The sequence below is a fragment of the Lissotriton helveticus genome, chromosome 7, assembly GCF_964261635.1.
Source record: "Lissotriton helveticus chromosome 7, aLisHel1.1, whole genome shotgun sequence".
NCBI lineage: Eukaryota > Metazoa > Chordata > Amphibia > Caudata > Salamandridae > Lissotriton > Lissotriton helveticus.
In genome coordinates, this window is record NC_136068.1 from 1,303,779,063 (window position 1) to 1,303,798,792 (window position 19,730).

The 19,730-nt window shown below is 45.8% G+C and overlaps 1 protein-coding gene and 1 long non-coding RNA gene across 4 annotated transcripts in view; one reads left to right on the forward strand and one right to left on the reverse strand.

The window, feature by feature from the left end:
- Positions 1-354: 354 nt before the first annotated feature.
- Positions 355-19,730, reverse strand: part of QRICH2 (glutamine rich 2) — a 418,913-nt gene continuing 399,537 nt past the window's right edge. For all 3 annotated transcript variants that reach the window (XM_078654585.1, XM_078654584.1, XM_078654583.1), the window contains one exon: positions 355-1,428. In XM_078654585.1, the coding sequence (XP_078510711.1) occupies positions 1,208-1,428 (221 nt within the window). In that variant the 3' untranslated portion in view covers positions 355-1,207. The remainder of the gene's footprint in view (positions 1,429-19,730) is intronic.
- The window catches only part of LOC144770241 (uncharacterized), a 70,879-nt gene continuing 52,491 nt past the window's right edge, over positions 1,343-19,730 (forward strand). The window contains exons 1-2 of the long non-coding RNA XR_013598845.1: positions 1,343-1,448; positions 10,126-10,266. This is a non-coding gene — a long non-coding RNA (uncharacterized LOC144770241). The remainder of the gene's footprint in view (positions 1,449-10,125; positions 10,267-19,730) is intronic.

The following is a 19,730-nucleotide window of genomic DNA, read 5'->3' on the forward strand; positions in this document are numbered from 1 at the left end:
ATGAAGGCCACGCTACTGAAAATTAACATGTACCCACACAAGTTCTCTGTCAGCTCTCAGCTCTCCTCTTGGGACATATTTCCCAGGTCTAAAGTATAATACTGAACACAAAAATGTGTGATGTCCTCGCTACCTGGCCTCACACTTAGACTCGAAAATGTTTCTGGCAATCTCACAGGACTTCCCGGAAAATAACGCCCACATGTGGGGTTCAGCTTAGCTTTTCCACCTCAACACCCACGTTAATTCCTGGTGGCCCAAGCTTGCAAGTATCACAGGAACACTTATTCAGTTCAGTCTGAGATTCCTTGAGGCTACGCACAATATTGTAACCCCCCCACTTTACTCCTGCCACATTCCACTCAGTCTTCTCCACCTTAGGGCCTAGCTCCACCCCTTCGTAGATACCCCTACAAAGAAGTATGCTCTCTGCCCCGCATACTCGGGCACTCATTCTCTAAGTACAAACCTGGGAAGAACATCATTGAAATGATATCTCTGTGGATCCGATGATCGACAACATGTAATACTTGTACAGAAAGCGTCTTTTATCCAGGGAAGGTTCTCATCTTTCTGAAGTGTTCAGGTACAGGGTTATTTGTGTAGACCATTCTGTCCAAAAGAAAAAGGTGTAACATATGCTTTTCTCTAAATTGTGCTGTGAAGCCCTTTAAGAGCCGGTCTGTGCTTTAGGACTTTGAACATGAATAAATACCACCATCCTCCAAACAGGTTCTCATACAGTAAAGGAACTAAAGGTTTGTTCTTAGACACAAGGATCAGACCAATGCCTGGAAGCTATTGGCATGGCAACCCTATCCATATTTCGTTTATAGTAAATGTTCCTCCTAATATGATCATAGGCCAGACTGTGAGTTGACTAGTCCTCTGGATAGCTGCACTACGCTGCAATCAATCGTCACCAAGAGAGACACGAAGGATTCAGTCTACTTTAAAACCAAAGGATGATTGTTCTCTGTATTTCGTTTGGGGTTGTGCAAAAATTAGCTCACATACATGTGGAAACAGGGTCTGTGTGAAAGCAAATAAATAAGGCACAGTGGAAGCTTAGATTTTCGTGTGTCTGTTTTGGCCCAGCGCGAGCACCAACCTGTGAACAATACCAGGGACGGTGTGTGTCTATTGTTATTAAGCCAATGACCATCCTGCGTCGTGTCAAGTGTTCTGTTTATTGTGCTAAAGGATGCTAAGACGCGTCCTCCTCTTCCGGGAGCTTCTTGAAGCTGGCGTCCACGCGCACCTCCAGGCTCTCGCGCGCCTGCGGCGTCGGTGGCGCCGGCGGCTCCTCCTTCGGCTCTTCCTTCGGCTCCTCGGGCTGCGGGGTCGGAGCTGGCTGGGGCACGAGGCTGCTCTGCGAGAGCCGGCCCAGAGAAGACACGGGCCGGTCCTTCAGGGGCCGGGATAAGGCTGAAAGGCAAGCATTGCAGGTGAGTACTCACTGTGCCGCTTCTAGCCCCACACTTGTTAGCTTGTTTCTTAACATGAAAAATATCTCTACATATTCTCACCGCTGTTTTCCAAACGTGGAGCTATGGGACTAACAAAGTAAGGGAACAGTTACTATACGTATGCGCAAACTGCAAACTCTGCCAGTGCACAGTACACATTGTGTGCTCTCGCTACTTACATTCAGCAGCACAGATGTACCAGTGCGTGCACATTCATTTTTACGCATAAAAGCTGCCACCTCTACATTTCACTTGCACTCAGTTTCACCTTGCAGCACTGCATTGGGAACTGCGCTCCCTGGTACTACTACCAACCAACATGAGTGTGGGGATGTGTTCACACTCCGCAGTGTGCGCAGATCTGTGCTTCAGACTCCAGGAGTTCTGCATATATGTTTGCTTCCAGCAGAGCAGGCACTGAATACATATGCAGAAGGCAGGTCAGGACTTCACGCACACAGACACACGCAAGATAGGGGGTCACATAAGTATGGGTTTTAAATGCATGCACACACTAACGTATGCTTTATGCGCAGCACAGAAGTATGCCTTAAACAAGTGCGCTGTGTAGAACAGTATCTCACATATCTAAGAACAGAAGTGGTTCACACACATGCAGAAGATATGTGCTTCACATGCATGCACAGCACAGCATCTGTTTCATACGCATGCACAGTACAGATGTTTCGTATGCACGCACAATACGTCACGTGATGATGTATTTAAAAAAAAGCTCGACTTTCACAAGCCCTCCTCAGACGTGTGTTTCATAATTGTACATTACACAGATCACGAATACACAAGTGCCGTAACTTGATCTCTATTGAGGTTGCATGCACGGCTCAGGATACATGTTAAACATGTACAGAGAGGTGTTGTATGACAGCTACACAATCTGTGGTTCTGTAATTCACATGCACGCACAAGCCAGCAAATTTGTACTAAGCATGCATTTACAGCAGAGATATGTACATTGGGGCAGATTTACAAACCCATGCGCCACTTTTGCGTCATTTTTCCCATGTTAACAAGCATTGGCATAGCCAATAGGTCTCGCTTTTGGGACCTTCTAAGTATTTAGTTATGCAGCACAATATCCTTGGTGCCGCAACATCAACTGTTGCTTGGCTAAACACTTATAAGTTCCCAAAGGCGATACCTATTGGCTATGCCAGTGTTTGTTATTTTTTGTTTTTGAGGGAAACCGGGCTAGTGCCAGGAGGGTCAAGGGTGGAGTGGCAGGGAGGTGAGGAGTGAATGCCAAGAGGGACAAGGGTGACTGTCAGGCCATGGGGGTGAAGGGTGAGTGCCAGAGAGGTGAGGCGTGAGTGGCAGGGAGATGAGACGTAAGAGTCAGGAGGGTCACGGGCGAGTGCCAGGGAGGGGAAGGGTGAGTGCAAGGGGTGAAGGGTAGCTGCCAGGCCAGGGGGTGAAGTGCTCGTGCCATGGAGGTGAAGCGTGAGTGCCAAGGGGGCGAATAGTGATTGCCAGGAGGGACATGGGTGAGTGTCAGGGAGGTGACAGTTGAGTGTCACACAGAGTCAATGCTGAGTGCCAGAGAGGGAGAAGGGTGAGTGCCATGTGTGAGGAGTGACTGCCAGGCCTGAGGGGTGAAGGGTGAGTGCCAGGAAGGTGAGGGGTGAGTGACAGACTGCAAACAGTAGTGAGCTGGGGTCTAGAAGAAGGTGCGGAGATCATCACCTGGTGTGTGCCAGGCTGGGACGCACCAGTGCCAGGCCAGACTTGGGTGGATGCAAGAACCTCTGAAAGGCGGGCGCCAGGTCACTTGTAACCTTAGTACAGGAGTGGGGTGCGCAGGAGAGAGTAACATCTTAAAACAAGAAACGATTAAAAATCCTGAATACTCCACTTTATGGTCTCGCAACCGTATGTGGAAAAAAATTAGCAAATGAATGGGCTTCCGTAGTGGACTTGCACCTTGTTACAGCAACTTATAGAGATAAAGTTTGCATTGCAAATAAGCCAAAGCTAACACAATTTAAATTAGTAACTATAAGATTCGCAATGAACTAGCGACAAGTTAAAAAAGCACCCCAGAATTGAACCGAGGATACAGAATAATAAAAATGGGGGCAATATTGGTCTCCTTTTCACAGCTGACAGCCAGAAAAACAGGGTGTTGTGGAGGACTCGGATTCTGGTGTAATCAGAATTTTTAATAGAGTCAATGTATCATAAAACTTTTTGTTGCAGTTGTGTGTGTGGTTTTGGTTGTGTGTGTGGTTGTGGGTGTTTGTGGGTGGTTGTGGGTGTTTGTGGGTAGTTGTGTGTGTGTGTGGTTGTGTGTGTGGTTTTGTGTGTGGTTGTGGGTGTGTGTGTGGTTGTGTGTGTGGTTGTGTGTGTGGTTGTGTGTGTGTGTGTGGTTTTGTGTGTGTGTGGTTGTGTGTGTGTGTGGTTGTGTTTGTGTGTGTGTATGGTTGTGTGTGTGTGGTTGTGTGTATGTTGTTGTGGTTGTGTGTGTGTGGTTGTGTGTGTTTGTGGGTGGTTGTGGTTGTGTGTGTGTGGTTGTGTGTGTGGTTGTGGGTGGGCGTGAGTGAGTGTGGTTTTGTGTGGGTGTGGTTGTGTGTGTGTGAGTGGTTGTGATTGTATGTGTGGTTGTGTGTGTGTGGTTGTGTGTGTGGTTGTGTGTGTGGTTATGTGGTTGTGTGTGTGGTTGTGTGTGTAGTTGTGTGTGGCTGTGTGTGTGTGTGGTTGTGTGTGGGTGTGGTTGTGTGTGTGTGAGTGGTTGTGATTGTATGTGTGGTTGTGTGTGTGTTTTTATTTGGTTGTGTGTGTGGTTATGTGGTTGTGTGTGTGGTTGTGTGTGTAGTTGTGTGTGGCTGTGTGTGTGTGTGGTTGTGTGTGTGTGGTTGTGTGTGTGTGGACAAGTTAAAAAAGCACCCCAGAATTGAACCGAGGATACAGCATAATAAAATGGGGGCAATATTGGTCTCCTTTTCACAGCTGACAGCCAGAAAAACAGGGTGTTGTGGAGGACTAGGATTCTGGTGGAATCAGAATTTTGAAAAGAGTCAATTTATCATAAAACTTTTTGTTGCAGTTGTGTGTGTGGTTGTGGTTGTGTGTGTGGCTGTGGGTGTTTGTGGGTGTTTTTGTGTGTGTGGTTGTGGGTGTGTGTGGGTGTGTGGTTGTGTGTGGTTGTGTGTGAGGTTATGTGGTTGTGTGTGTGGTTATGTGGTTGTGTGTGGTTGTGTGTGTAGGTGTGTGTGGTTGTGTGTGTGTGGATGTGTGTGTGGTTGTGTGTGTGGTGTTGTGTGTGTGGTTGTGTGTGTGGTTGTGTGTGTGTGGTGTGTGTGTGGTGTGTGTGGTTGTGTATGATTGTGTATGTGGTTGTGGGTGTGGGTGCGGTTGTGTGGGTGGTTTTTGTGTGTGGTTGTGTGTGTGGTTGTGTGTGTGGTTGTGTGTGTGGTTGCGTGGGTGTGGTTGTGTGGGTGTGGTTGTGTGTGTGGTTGTGTGTGGTTGTGGGTGTGGTTGTGTGTGTGTGGTTGGGTGTGTGGTTGTGTTTGTGGTTGTGTGTGTGGTAGTGTGTGTGGTTGTGTGTGTGTGTGGTTGTGTGTTTGGCTGTGTGTGAGGATACAGAATAATAAAAATGGGGGCAATATTGGTCTCCTTTTTACAGCTGACAGCCAGAAAAACAGGGTGTTGTGGAGGACTAGGATTCTGGTGGAATCAGAATTTTGAAAAGAGTCAATTTATCATAAAACTTTTTGTTGCAGTTGTGTGTGTGGTTGTGGTTGTGTGTGTGGCTGTGGGTGTTTGTGGGTGTTTTTGTGTGTGTGGTTGTGGGTGTGTGTGGGTGTGTGGTTGTGTGTGAGGTTATGTGGTTGTGTGTGTGGTTATGTGGTTGTGTGTGGTTGTGTGTGTAGGTGTGTGTGGTTGTGTGTGTGTGTGGATGTGTGTGTGGTTGTGTGTGTGTGGTGTGTGTGTGGTGTGTGTGTGGTGTGTGTGGTTGTGTATGATTGTGTATGTGGTTGTGGGTGTGGGTGCGGTTGTGTGTGTGGTTTTTGTGTGTGGTTGTGTGTGTGGTTGTGTGTGTGGTTGCGTGGGTGTGGTTGTGTGTGTGGTTGTGTGTGGTTGTGTGTGGTTGTGGGTGTGGTTGTGTGTGTGGTTGGGTGTGTGGTTGTGTGTGTGGTTGTGTGTGTGGTAGTGTGTGTGGTTGTGTGTGGGTGTGTGTGTGGTTGTGTGTTTGGTTGTGTGTGTGGTTGTGTGTGTGTTGTGTTTGTGTGTGGTTGCGTGTGTGGTTGTGTGTGTGTGTGTGGTTGTGTGTGGTTGTTTGTGGTTGTGTTTGTAGTTGTGTGTGGTTGTGTGTGGTTGTTTGTGTGGTTGTGTGTGTGGTTGTTTGTGTGGTTGTGTGTGTGTGGTTGTGGGTGTGGTTGTGTGTGTGGTTGTGTGGTGTGTGTGTGTGGTGTGTGTGTGTGGTTGTGTGTGTGGTTGTGTTTGTAGATGTGGTTGTATGTGTGTGTGTGGTTGTTTGTGTGGTTGTGTTGTGTGTGTGGTTCTGTGTGGTGTGTGTGGTTGTGTGTGTTTGTGTGTGGTTGTGGGTGTGTGTGTGGTTGTGGTTGTGGTTGTGTGTGTGTGGTTGTGTGTGGTTGTGTGAGTGTGTGTGGTTGCGTGTGTGGTTGTGTGTGTGGTTGTGGTTGTGTGTGTGGTTGGGCGTGGTTCTGTGTGGATGTGGTTGTGTGTGTGGGTGGGTGTGGTTGTGTGTGTGTGTGTGTGTGGTTGTGCTTGTATGTGTGGTTGCAGGTGTGGTTGTGTGTGTGGTTTGTGTGTGTGGTTGTGGGTGTGGTTGTGTGTGGTTGTGTGTGTGGTTGCGTGGGTGTGGTGGTGTGGTTGTGTGTGTGGTTGTGTGTGTGGTTGTGTGTGGTTGTGGTTGTGTGTGTGTGGTTGTGTGTGTGTGTGTGGTTGTGTGTGTGTGGTAGTGTGTGTGGTTGTGTGTGGGTGTGTGTGTGTGGTTGTGTGTTTGGTTGTGTGTGTGGTTGTGTGTGTGGTTGTGTGTGTGGTGTGTTTGTGTGTGGTTGCGTGTGTGGTTGTGTGTGTGTGTGGTTGTGTTTGTAGTTGTGTGTGGTTGTGTGTGGTTGTTTGTGTGGTTGTGTGTGTGTGGTGGGTGTGGTTGTGTGTGTGGTTGTGTGTGTGTGGTTGTGGGTGTGGTTGTGTGTGTGGTTGTGTGGTGTGTGTGTGTGGTGTGTGTGGTTGTGTGTGTGGTTGTGTTTGTAGATGTGGTTGTGTGTGTGTGTGTGTGGTTGTGTGTGTGGTTGTGTTGTGTGTGGTTCTGTGTGTGTGGTTGTGGGTGTGTGTGGTTGTGGTTGTGTGTGTGTATGTGGTTGTGTGTGTGGGTGTGAGTGGTTGTGGGTGTGGTTGCGTGTGTGGTTGTGTGTGTGGGTGTGGTTGTGGTTGTGTGGGTGTGGTTGGGCGTGGTTCTGTGTGGATGTGGTTGTGTGTGTGGTTGTGTGTGTGTGTGGTTGTGGCTGTATGTGTGGTTGCGTGTGTGTGGTTGTGTGTGAGGGTGTGTGGTTTTGTGTGGTTGTGGGTGTGGTTATGTGTGTGGTTTTGTGTGGTTGTGTGTTTGGGTGGTTGTGTGTGTGTGTGGTTGTGTGGGTGGTTGTGTGTGTGGTTTTGTGTGGTTGTGGGAGCAATAAAATTAGGCCCAATACCAATTTGTATAGTTAGTAGGCATTGACGAGCAGAGTAAATACGTGGTAGTGCAAGGAAGAGACTATAAAGTTTGAGACTAATACGTTTATTCATAAGACTAATAATAAGAAGACTATTTTGATGCAACTCGAAAAAGTTTGCACACCATGATAATTTACATTTGGATTCAAACGAAAGTGAAAGCGATTGGACGGAGACAGAGGGGAAAGCATGGGAAATAAAAACAAGCAACTTAATGACCCATGACGTAGGAGACAGATAGCGGCTGCGCGAGTGCACTTTGAAAACTCACCTACTAAATGTCTTGGCCAGCCCAGTGCATGCGCTGGATGAGGCGAGACCTAAAATGACGCAAAAGTGGTGCAATGGGCTTGTAAATCTGCCCTTTTGTGCGCAGGCACAACACCGTGCTTGACGCTTAAAGCGTCTCAGGGCAGTTTTCCATACACAGTGCGAGTTTGTTTCCTCTGTGGTAAACGCCCTGCTGTTGGTGGTTAGTGGAAACAGTGAAAGAGAAAGGCCTTTGAACAAAAACGGATTTAGGGGGTATTTTACTACGGTTTTACCGTGGGTAAAGCGATGCAAAGCACTGAATAGATTTACTTACCATTTTCAAACAGAGCGACAGCGCAACTGTTAGTAAATCTAGGCCTTAGTGCTGTGGGTGTCAAATGCCACTCAGTAACCACCTATTCTACTGCACCCTTAGAAAATCGAGCTCAGTACCAACCTCTGAAGGACCTCGAAACCTCTCTTGTCCTGTGTGCACTGTCCCCAGGCCGTGTGACGGCATAAATAAAAAAAGAAGACGGAATGAGAGGGGAAGCACTGCACGTAAATGAAGGGGAGGAAGGCTATCGTGAGGCAAATTAAACATACCGACGTCACAGTATTTGTCATTATTTTATCACAATTAAAAGCGAGCAAGCAAGCCTTGGTTGAACACATCCTTAATATATGGTAAACACAGTCAATTAGTAATCTTAAAGGCTCAATATTAATCAGGACCTCGCCTGCCATATCTGAGATGGACTCGCGTGCCAGACCGAGTGCCTGCGTCAGAGGTGATTTGGGGCGATGACTGGGGATCCCAGCAGGTCTTTATCTCAATATGTTCGGTTTCCTCGGTATCTGGAGGTTTTGGCCTGTCACTTCGGGCCCAGTTTCCAGTGGATTCCTCCGAGACAAACCCGATGCAGGAGGTGATGGGGTGATTTCAGGCACTCAGGAATAAGCTGATCAGTGTGTCTGGTTCACTAGAACCCCTTAGTGTACATTCTCGGTTGGTGATGGCTGGCGCTAGCATTTTGCCTTGTATACCTGGATGCACCCCTTGGCAGTACTGTATGAATACAGATGGTGGAATTAGGGGACTGAAGAAAGGCCCTGCTTGCTTCAGCCAATTTCTCTTGACAGCGGGAGACTTCATCACGTGTTTGTGGTTTGGTTAAGCCCAAGCATATCCATAGTAATTCTGAGGGCTTTTTGCATCATTTTCAGTGTAAGGTGAGTTTTAGAAGACTCAAAGACATATGATTCCTGCTTTTTCTTATTGACTCTGCTTCCTGTTTGCTACAATGAAGCCCTGTCTTGAATGTTCAGAACCACCAGTTTGACTGGTCGGGAACCTCGTGCAGATAAGTAATGTCTTCCAAAAGTATTTTGGCATAGTGAATTGAGGCACGTCTGGAACCTGAAGGGTTAAAGTTAAAAACAAAAGAAACCCTCAGTGTATCATGGGCGTGCATCTAATGCTTCTATCTCATTCAGGGCAGAGCAGCATGAAGGTATTCTCTGGAGTCAGTGCCCGTGTGTTCTGTTTTTGTTTGATTCCTTTGATGGCCAAACAAAGAAAACCTCAGCAGCCTTATCAATTCCTGGCCATGGGATGCACTCTTTGCTGTCTGCTCTTGTTAATCGACTCCAGGATGACTGGCAGACAGCCGCTGCACAGGCTGTCGACGTTGTTTCTCTGGCAAAGTCCTCACGTATACCGGGGAAGGCACTGTTTTGAGTTATGAGCCGCAGGCAACATTGTGAAATGGCAAAGCTTGTTGTTTCTTTCAGCAGGAAGGCCAGTTTGAGTAAATGACCTTACAATTGAATAATCCTAAATGCGTCACTGTGGTATTTCCTATACGGAGAAGTGTGGCTCAGTGGTTAGAGGCGGCAGACCCGGAAGCTGAGATCGGCCGTGGACCAGGGTTCGATTCCCCGCCTCGGCGGGTCTCGGGCTCTAAAATTCCACGGACTCGATAATTCTCGCCCCGGTGCCTACTCGACTCACGGGGTCAAACTCTGCGACTCTGGGCAATAGCTTGCTTAATCTCCACTACGGCCCCTCGCGGCGGGATGCCTGGCTTTCACCTTGTGGATACCCTGCTGGGGTATCTCACAGGGGAATACCAGGACGGGTTCCCTAAGCAAGCGCTTAGATACCGTGTCGGTGATTTGCGCTATATAAATACATGTACATTTATATCCTGGCTGTTGATATAGAGCTCTGCTGTAAACCAGGTGTAAGAACTTTGCTACCTTTGACAGGTTGGGAAATGGGTATTTGGGGAAAATGAAAGGTTTCATTCAAAAGTTATGAACAAAACAGTCTGCCCAGGTACATACTAAGAGGCATCTAAGACTAGCCTGGGCTATTTGGTGGCAGCAGAATGTCTCAGTGCTTAGACTGTCAAACGTGTTTTTTAGTTCCCTGAAATGTTTCATTGCTGAATGTGCCTACTATGAAGGACAGTCACTCTCCAGTGAGTGAGGCGATGGGTGTTGCATGGCACCTATGCTTGGCAGATATGGATGATAATAGTGCTAGGTGTAAATAACAATGCAGTTATATGATTTATATCTCCTAGAATACTATGCCTATACAACAGTTTGTAGTCCATCCTCAATATGATGTGGGCAGAGGATGTAAATTGCACATTGGCAGACATTAACACTTTCATTGAGATTTTGACATTTGTACATACAGCTGTGTGGTCTTCACCAACATCACCAAAGTTTTCCACATGTTCTTCATCACTTCGTGCAAGGATGACCTGCAGGCATGAAGTTTATGCCCACGTAAATTTGATTCGGGGTGTACTCCAGATTACAAAGTCAACATCACAAGGTTAGTCATAATGAAACTGTTGGGGGATTTAATGTAGAGCAGGTGTCTGGTGTGATTGTAAATATGCCTGTTCATATCTTTCTTGAAGAACATCGTCTTTCTGACCTACGAGTTGAAGAGTTGGTCCTAACAAAGTAAAGACTACTGAGCCTAAATAACGGGGGATTTAAAGGCTATGCAACAACCCACATTTAACCGTCTCAAGAAGTTTGTTTTAAGGGTTAACGTGTCCTTGGCTACCATATCTGCTGCTCACGACCTACAAAATTACGTATCTCTTTTAACATCATTGCAGAGGTACTTATTACATTTGTACTTCCTTCTTCCCAGTCAGCTCTCTTGGACCAAGCCTTGCGTAATCCCTACTCTTAGACTATATTTACCCATCCATTCGAGCTGCTTTGGTCTTCAGTGTTTCATGCAGTCTCTTTATTTCCCTTCTTCTCCTTCATCCGCACTAGTCCACTTGCTGTTCAATACTTCACATCCCATTTCTCGAACCCACCATTTATCCATTTCACCTCTCTCGATCTAACCATTCATTTAATGGGATCAACTCGAATATTCATAAACCCATTCCTCCATGCAGCCACTCATTTCAGCCTCTCTGCATCTCTTAGGAATCCTCCTGCTTACCCAGTCTCCTTTAAAGGGCCATCCAGTGTAGCAAACAAAAATCTCTACTGCACATCTAACCATTAAGAACCACAGGCATTGTAGAATTCTGATTTGTTTGATGATGTCAACTGCGGTTCTGAGATGGATAATAGCATCATTCACCAAAAGCCATTTTATGGATGCATGTAATACTTATGATCAGTTTTCCACCCATTCATGTATCCACATCATGATTTGTCTCACTCTGTTATTGTTTCATCTCCTTTCATTTTAGGGTTTCGCCTAGTCTCCTGTGAGGCCTCAAGTTTTTGAGCCATTCCGCAAATAAGCCGAGCCACCATCCTGCACATAAAACTCTTGTGACTGGACTGAATTAGTTCGGACCAGTTTTTCCAAGTGAGCATAATACCTGTAACTTCTCACCAAACTGCAACTGCTCATAACACACCTAAAGCCACGCTGTGATCTGGCCCTCAAGCTCATTTGCATATTGGAGAATTTGGATGACAAGAGCTGGTGGAAAGCAGTAACACCATCCCATCTTTTCATTCTGTCTTTCTTCGCTCTCAGTTGAACCATTCCTGCTTATACCAATATCTAGCATCAGGACACCCCACCCAATATTTGCAGGCATCTTCATCATTAGCATCACCGCATGTCAAACAAACTCTTTCGTGAACCAGCCTGCCCTCAGAAGCTGGTGGACATCCCCGAAAAACATGATCTGAGAAAAAGTTCTATTATATGGCTCCTCCCTTAGCAAAGTACAAAATGCGATTGGAACCTGCCACTCTCAAATCCTAGTGCACATTTCAGCATTAATCATTCAAGTCAACAGCTGCAGCCATAAATAAATCGCTAAATCCTTAATTCGTCACAATTGCATACCAGTCAATAAAATGCAGCTACTAAACATTACACTTATATCAGAGCTAATACGGCAATACAGCACAGTGCAACACTGCGTATATAACTGCATGAAGTGCAAATGATCTCAACACATACATATGGAAGAAGGACTCCCTCGCCCACGCTTGCTCCTCCTTGGCTCAGTATCCGTTTCCTATGCATGTCGATCATGCCAACAGAGATTCCATTCTCTAACACACCTGTCTCCAATGGAGGAACTTTCAGTCTATTTGTTGCCTACACATGTCCCCGCTCTCAGAGCTCACCTCAAGTCCTGCCTCCACCAGCTACCAACTTAGGAACTGTCACTTATTGTGTACCCTCCCTACCTCCTACCACTGAACTATCACCCAAGTAACTAACCATACCGGTTTCCTGAAAGAGAAACTCTAACCCCATGCCCTATTTACACCGGTCCAATAACAGAGACACCCTCCCTCAGTTATCTGTTCACACCTGCTCCTAAACTAGGACTTCTAACCTCATTCATTATACCCACCTGCCTCCTAACAAATAAATCAACCCTTATGTCCTATTAATGCATGTAAAACGAGACAGACTGTAACCCCCCAGTCACTGCTTCAGCTGCCTCCCAGTGTAGGAGCCCTCAGTACAATTGCCACCCACACCAGCCGCCTAACACATGAAGTTTTAGGGCCCAATCAACAGGAGGTATTTTAAAGCAAGTAAAGTCCTCCAGTCGTACTATTTACATCTTACAAAATGGGATTCACAAAGCTACGGCCCGAGACCTCCAACAACGCCTCTGCAAGCTTTTCAAGTAGGAAAATCTTCGGTGGCAGAAATCTTCATACACTTGGTGGTGCGTAGATTATAAATTCAAACCATAACTATAACTTAAGAATTTCAGATTTGTGTGTATTTTAAGTTTGGTTTGTATAGAAAATATAAAGTTTTTCTAACTATAACACAGGTAAAACTTTTAGTTTCTTATTGAATTTAAATGTTTTCTACTTTTTAATGTTTTTTTTTATATCGTAGAATTTACTGTCATCGAGTGGATTGTTATTAAGTGGAGTGTGGAACAGTGGAGTGGAGGAGAGTGTTGTAAAGTGTACTGCCGTAGAGTATAGTGTCATAAAGTGGAGTAGAGTGCAATGCGGCACAGTGGAGTGGAGTACAGTGGAGTGATGTAGAGTTAAGTGACGTAGAGGTGAATGTTGTACAGTGGAGTGTAGTATAACGGAAAGGCAAAGAGTGGAATAGAGTGGAGTGCTGTAGAGTGGAGTGGCGTACAGTTGAATAGTGTACAGTTCAGTGGCAAAGAGTATAGTGGGGTAGAGTGTAGAGTGGTTGAGGGTAATAGCGTACAGTGGAGTAGCGCAGAGTGCTCTGGCATATAGTAGTATAGCATATAGTGGTGTGTCGCACAGTGAAGGGTGATGGAGTGCAGTTGTGTAAAATAGAGCAGCGTACAGTGGAGTGAGGAACAGTGTAGGGGAATACATTACAGTGTCATAGAGTGGAGTAGCATAGAGTGGAATTGCATATAGTGGAGTGTCTTACAGTGGAGTGGCATACAGTATAGGTGCGTAGAGTGGAAAAGTGTATAGCGGAATGGCGTACAGTGGAGTACGTAGAGTGGAATAGCGTAGAGTGTAGTGGGGAGAATGGTATTGCATACGTTGGACTAGCATGAAGGGGACTGGCGTAGAATGCAGTGGTACATTCTGGAGTGGCATAGAGCGGAGTGACGTAGAGTGAAGTGGGGTAAAGTAGGGTGGCTTAGAGTGAAGTGGCAAACTGTATATTTGAGTTTAGTACAGTGGAATAGTGTAGAGTGGATTGACGTACACTGTAGTGATGTGCAGCGGCATTTAGTGGAGTGTGTTACAGTGGAGTGCAGTGGCATACAGTTGAGTAGCGTAGAGCGGAGGGGCATAGAGTGGCCTGGTTTAGAGTGGAGTTGCGTACAATGGAGTGCCATACAGTGGATGTACACTGGAGTGGGGAGTGGAATGGCATAGACTGGAACAGGGTAGAATGGAGTGGCATACAGTGGAGTAGTGTACAGTACAGTGGCGTAGAGTGGAGTGAGGTTCGGTGTAGTGGTGTACAGTACAATAACGTGGACTGGAATGGTATACAGTGCACTGGTCTAGAGTGAAGTGTCGTAGAGTGGACTACCGTATAATGGAGTGTTGTGGACTGGAGCGGGGCAGAGTTTATGGGGTAGACTGACTGTTATAGCGTACTGTGGAGTAGCATAGAGTGGAATGTTGTAGAGTGGAGCAGCATATAGTACAATAGCGTAGTGTGTAATAAGGTAGAGTGAAACGGCGTACAGAAGAACAGCGTACAGTGGAGTGGCATAGAGTGTAATAGCATTCAATGAAGTAGAGTAGAGTTCAGTGGCATAGAGCAGAGCGGCGTGCAGTGGGTTGAGGCATAGTGTAGCGGCATAAAGTAAAATAGCATATGATGGAGTGGAATAGCGTATACTGGAGTGTTGTACAGTGGAGTGTTAGAGTGAAGTGACCTAGAGTGGAAAAGCATATAGTGGAGTGGTTTAGAGTGGAATAGTGTAGAGTGTTGTGGGGAAAGTGGAGATGCATACAGTGGAATAGCATAGAGGAAAGTAGTATAGAGGGTACTAGTGTAGAGTGCAGCGGTGTAGACTGCAATGGCATACCATGTATTGGCGTAGAGTGTAGTAGGGTGGAGTGGAGTGGCATACAGGGGAGTGACGTACTGTGGAATACTGTATAATTAGAGCGGCGTACAGTGGTGTGGCCTAAAGTGGAAAAGCATAACGTGGAGTGCTGTGTAGTGGTGTACAGTGAAGTGTGTTACAGTATATTGGCGTACTGTGGAATAGCATAGACTGGAGTGGGGTACAATGGAGTGGCATAGCATGGAGTGGCGTACAGTGAAGTGTTCTAGAGTGTACTGGTGTAGAGTGGGATGAAGTAAAAGTAATGCTGTAATGCGCAGTAGCATAGATAGAGTGGAGTCATGTAAACTGGAGAGTCATTCGGTGGAATAGTGTACACAGGGGCGGGGTAGAGGGGGTGCCTTAGAGGGGAATGGTGTAGAGTGGCATGGCTTAGAGTTGAATAGCATAGAGTGGAATAGCATAGAGTGGAGTTGTGTACAGGACAGTGGCATAGAGTGGAGTGATAAGCAGTGTAGTGGTGTACAGTGCAATAGTGTAGACTGTAGTAGAATACAGTGGAGTGTTGTAGAGTGGTGCGGGGTGAAGTGTAGTAGGGTAGACTGTAGTGGCGCACAGTCCAATAGAGTACTGTTGAGTGGCATAGAGTGGAGTGTTGTACAGTGGAGTGGCGTAGAGTGGAATAGCTTAGAGTTGGAATAGCGCTGAGTGGAGCGTTGTAGAGTTGAGTGGCATACAGAAGAATAGCGTACAGTGGAGTGGCGTAGAGTGCAGTGGGGTAGAGTGTAATAGCGTACAGTACAACAGAGTGGCCTTGAGTGGAGTGGAATAGGGTACAGTGTAGTTGGGAGAGTGGAGCTGCATACAGTGGAATATTTTATTTAAATTTTATTTACAATTCTTACAGTAAAATATATACAACCATGCACCCCCCCCCACCGTCCATCCTCATGAAAAAAAAATGAAATACAAGCAAGTCCACGGATTAGCCTTTTTTCCACATTTCGTTTACAAGCTCTGATATCATAGTTAAGCCGACAATAATTGCAGTAATCCCATTATTGCACTCAATATTACCAAAAAGTTAACTTTCAGTAAGTGTTACACCGAGCCCAATTATTGCACTATACTTCTATAGCGCCCAGGGTGAATTTCCAGTTCTCGCCCGTACCCATTGTCATTGTCTCTGTTAAGGTATATGCATTTCTTCACAATTTTAGTGCTCGGAGAGTAAATCTTCAGAAAACAGTGCACTAATCCCATTTTTTCACTACATCACCCTAGGGCACTTGACCTGCCTATTCTCAAATACAGTCTGGAATACCATAGAGGGGACAAGCGTAGAGGGCAGTGGCATAGACTGGAGTGTAAGAAGAATAACTTACAGTGGAGTGACGAAGAGTAGGGTGGCGTAGAATGTAATAACATACAATGAAGTAGTGCAGAGTGCAGTATCATAGAGCGGAGTGGCTTACAGTGGAGTGAGATATAGTGTAGTGGCATAAAGTAAAATAGCGTATAGTGGAGTAGCATAGAGTGGAATAGTGTATAGTGGAGTGTCAGAGTGTAGGGGCCTAGTGTGGAATAGCATATAGTGAAGTGGTGTAGAGTGGAATAGTGTAGTAGGGACCTCCGGCACTCTCTTCCAATTCCGCAAATCACTAAAAACCTGGCTCTTCCCACAATCCTGCTAAATCCCCTCTTTTTCCTCAGCACCCTTTCAGCGCCATGATACCTCCGGTGACAGTGCGCTATACAAAATCCCCTTAACATAACATAACATAACAAGTGGAGTTCCATAGAGTGGAACAGCATAGAGGGAACTAGTGTAGAGTGCAGTGGTGTAGACTGAAATTGCTTACAGTGGAGTGGTGTAGAGTATAGTGGGGTAGAGTACAGTGGCTTAGAGTGCAGTAGCATACAGTGGAGTGGCGTAACAGTGGAATACTATATATTAGAGTGGTGTACAGTGGAGTGGCATAGAGTGGAACAGTGTAGAGAGTTTGACATACAGTGTGGTGGTGTACAGTGAAGTGTGTTAGAGTAGATTGGCGTACAGTGGAATATCATAGACTGGAGTGGCATACAGTGGAGGGCTGGATCTAGAGTGGACTGGTGTAGAGTGGAGTGAGGTAAAGGTGGCGGCGTACATCGGCATAGCACATAGTGGAGTGGTGTTGAGTGGAGCCACGTACACTGGAGAAGCATACAGTGGAATAGTGCACATCTGGAGTGGCACAGGGTGAAATGGCATAGAGTGGAATAGCGTAGAGTGGAGTTGCATATAGTACAGTAGCATAGAGTGGCGTGAGGTACAGTGTAGTGGCGTACAGTGGAACAGTATAGACTGGAGTTGCATACAGTACACTGGCACAGAGTATAGTGTTGTAGAGTGGAATACCATAGAGTAGAGTGTTGTAGAGTGGAGGAGGTAGAGTGCAGTTGGAAAGAGTGTAGTAGCGTTAAGTGTAATAGCGTACTGTGGAGTTACATAGATTGGAGTGCTGTAGAGGAGTGGCATATATAGGACTGGCATAGAGAGGAGCATTGTAGAGTGGAGTGTCATAGAGTGTAGTGTGGTTGAGTGTAATAGCGAACAGTAGAGTGCCGCAGAGTGCAGTGGCGCAGAGTAGAATAGAGTATAGTGGAGTGTCGCACGTTGGAGTGTCATAGAGTGTAGTGACGTAGAGTGGTAGTGTTGTATATTTTTAATAAAATATAAACTTTATTCAATTTCCCTATATGTTCTTATAGGGAGAGTGCCACAATCAATTGGAAAGTTACTAATATTAATAAGTTGCGCTTGTAAATTCAGTCACAGCAGTCTCCATCTTTTAAATTGAGGGGGTGGAGACTCATAAGTCCACACATAGGTATAAATCTGTACTTGGAGATGATGAATAGCAAAAAAAAGAGGAGAGTTAAACCTTGATGTAGGAGAAGATCTACACATGAGTACTTCTACAACATGCAATCTTAACTTTGCAAATCGAGCCCGTACTTTATTCCTTAACATCAGCTACCCATAACAGGGGAAATATCACTCCGCTCTTTACCCAGAGCTGTCTCCAAATAAAAGCACTTTGACTACATTTTAGGAGTATCCCCACTGTAGCACGGACACTTTAACCCCAAACAAAACACTACTGACATAAATACCTCTTAAAAAACATAATACACTGAATTTGAATGACTTTTCTCAAAATATTTAAAATTGAAACACACCAGTTCTGGTAAAATAGCTCAGGCTCAAAGCTGTCATAATTTGTAAGTATCTTTTTAAATCAGGATCTCCAAAGCTGAGCCCAAGAGGGCCAGGCCCTTGCTAGATTTTCATGGCCACTACTTGCTATTTGGGAAATTTCCACAGTGATTCAGTGTATTAAATATCCTATATGAATTTTCAAAAAATCAGGCATGATGTTGGTCCTTCTTAACCTACATTGTATTATACATGCTTTAAATTACTACATTGCGTGGGAATTCTGTCTTACCTCATATGCCACACAAACACCCCTCCATTACCACTTCGGCATTCACGACCTCTATATTCATCTTTGGCTAGCTATTATACTGGTCATCTACTCCCTATATTGGCCTCCTCAAAAATGAATACAGGGGGCGCACTTGTGAGCCGCTACCAATCACTGAACAAAGCCAATACCCAATACCCCTTCTGTAAATATTTTTCCATCTTGTACTAAACCCATGCAGAAGACCAAATTCCCTTAGAAACAGTTTCAAAGTATGAACATGACAGAAGAATACCATGTGCTTCACTCGTCATAGCTGTCATCTTTTTAATTAAGCACCCTTCTCTTTTATTTTTGTGAATGTTGGCCTATGCTTTTATTGTTTAAATCTTTTGTTAGTTTTAAGAGTGCAAAGGTAACAATAGCCGCAACCTACATCTATTGGCCGGTGGGGAGCAGTAGAGAATACTTGACTTCGTAGATGGGTTGAGGAGGGGTAGAGTGTAGAAAAGATAGGGTTCAGGTATATAGAGATGGTCTGTATCCCAGTAATGTAAACGTCTGTCCACAGCGGGAATGTTCTGTTCTGTTCTGTGTGGGTGTGGGTACTCCTTGGAGGGATTTGCTTTAGGGAGACGGAGGACCCGGAGGTATCTCGGACATGTGAGCTCCATAAATTACGAGAATAGGAATTCGATGGCGGTGACTCAGGTTTTATCGAATCTGGGTAGTGTGTGTAAGGCTTGCCGCGATCTTTTCCATGGCCACTACCCCCCATACTCTATGTAACCAGTCTAGTTTAGTTTAGACCTCCTCTGTTCCCCACTTGGACAACAGCACCTGCTTAGCAGCGCCCAACGCTAAAGTGATTGCTCTTCCTCGGCAAGACTTAAGAGGATATGTAAGCGCATTGGGGAGTCCTAATAGAATGTAACTGGGAAATCTGGGTATTTCCGTGTGGTAGATGGTGTCTATGTCTTGCATAATTGAGTCCCAATAGGTTTGTATCCTTGGGCATTGCCAAAGAATATTTGTGAGGGTGCCAGGCTGTCCACATCAGCGCCAGAAAAGGTTATCCCCCCCCCAGGCTTCCACTGTGCAATTCTCGCAGGGATATAGTACCAATAATGTGCTATTTTTAGGAACATTTCCTGTCCAGCAGTGCTACAGGAGGAGGCCTTGGCCGTATGAATAATATCTTGCCACTCTCTAGGGGAGAACTCATGCTCAAGTTCAGATTCCCACCTATGTTGCACAGGGAATTTAGTATTGTTGTCAGGCTTTTTCAAGAAGGCGTATATATTTGATAGCAAGCTCTTATCCGAATTCCGGGTAATGCACCATTGCTCAAATTTAGTTAGGGGGTGGCTCCCGTGGGGACCCATCTGTGCTTGAGTCACCCAGGGGCGTAGAGCAAGGTATTGCAAATACGGGTCCTTGGGGGTTCCAAAGCCTGACATAAGTTGGGGAAAATCCATTACTCCTTTCTCATTGAAGAGGTCACCAATTCTTTTGCAATTGGCCTCTTGCCATTTAAGATAGCTGTTCCCTTCAATAGCCTGGGGGAATTCTGGGTTGCCTATAAAAGGGGTCAATGGCCACATGGAGGTGGAGAGTCTGCATGGCTCCTGCACCCTGTCCCACACCCACAAGGGTGGCCCTCAAAACCGGAGAAACATAAACCCGACTGGTCAGTGTCTTTTAGGGAGCCAGGGTACCTTCCATATATGCCTACCTGCGATCGCGCGATCAATGAAGCACCAGTGTTTCTCTGACTCCAGTTTAAACCATTCTATAATGCAAAGCAATTGAACTGCCTGAAAGTATCG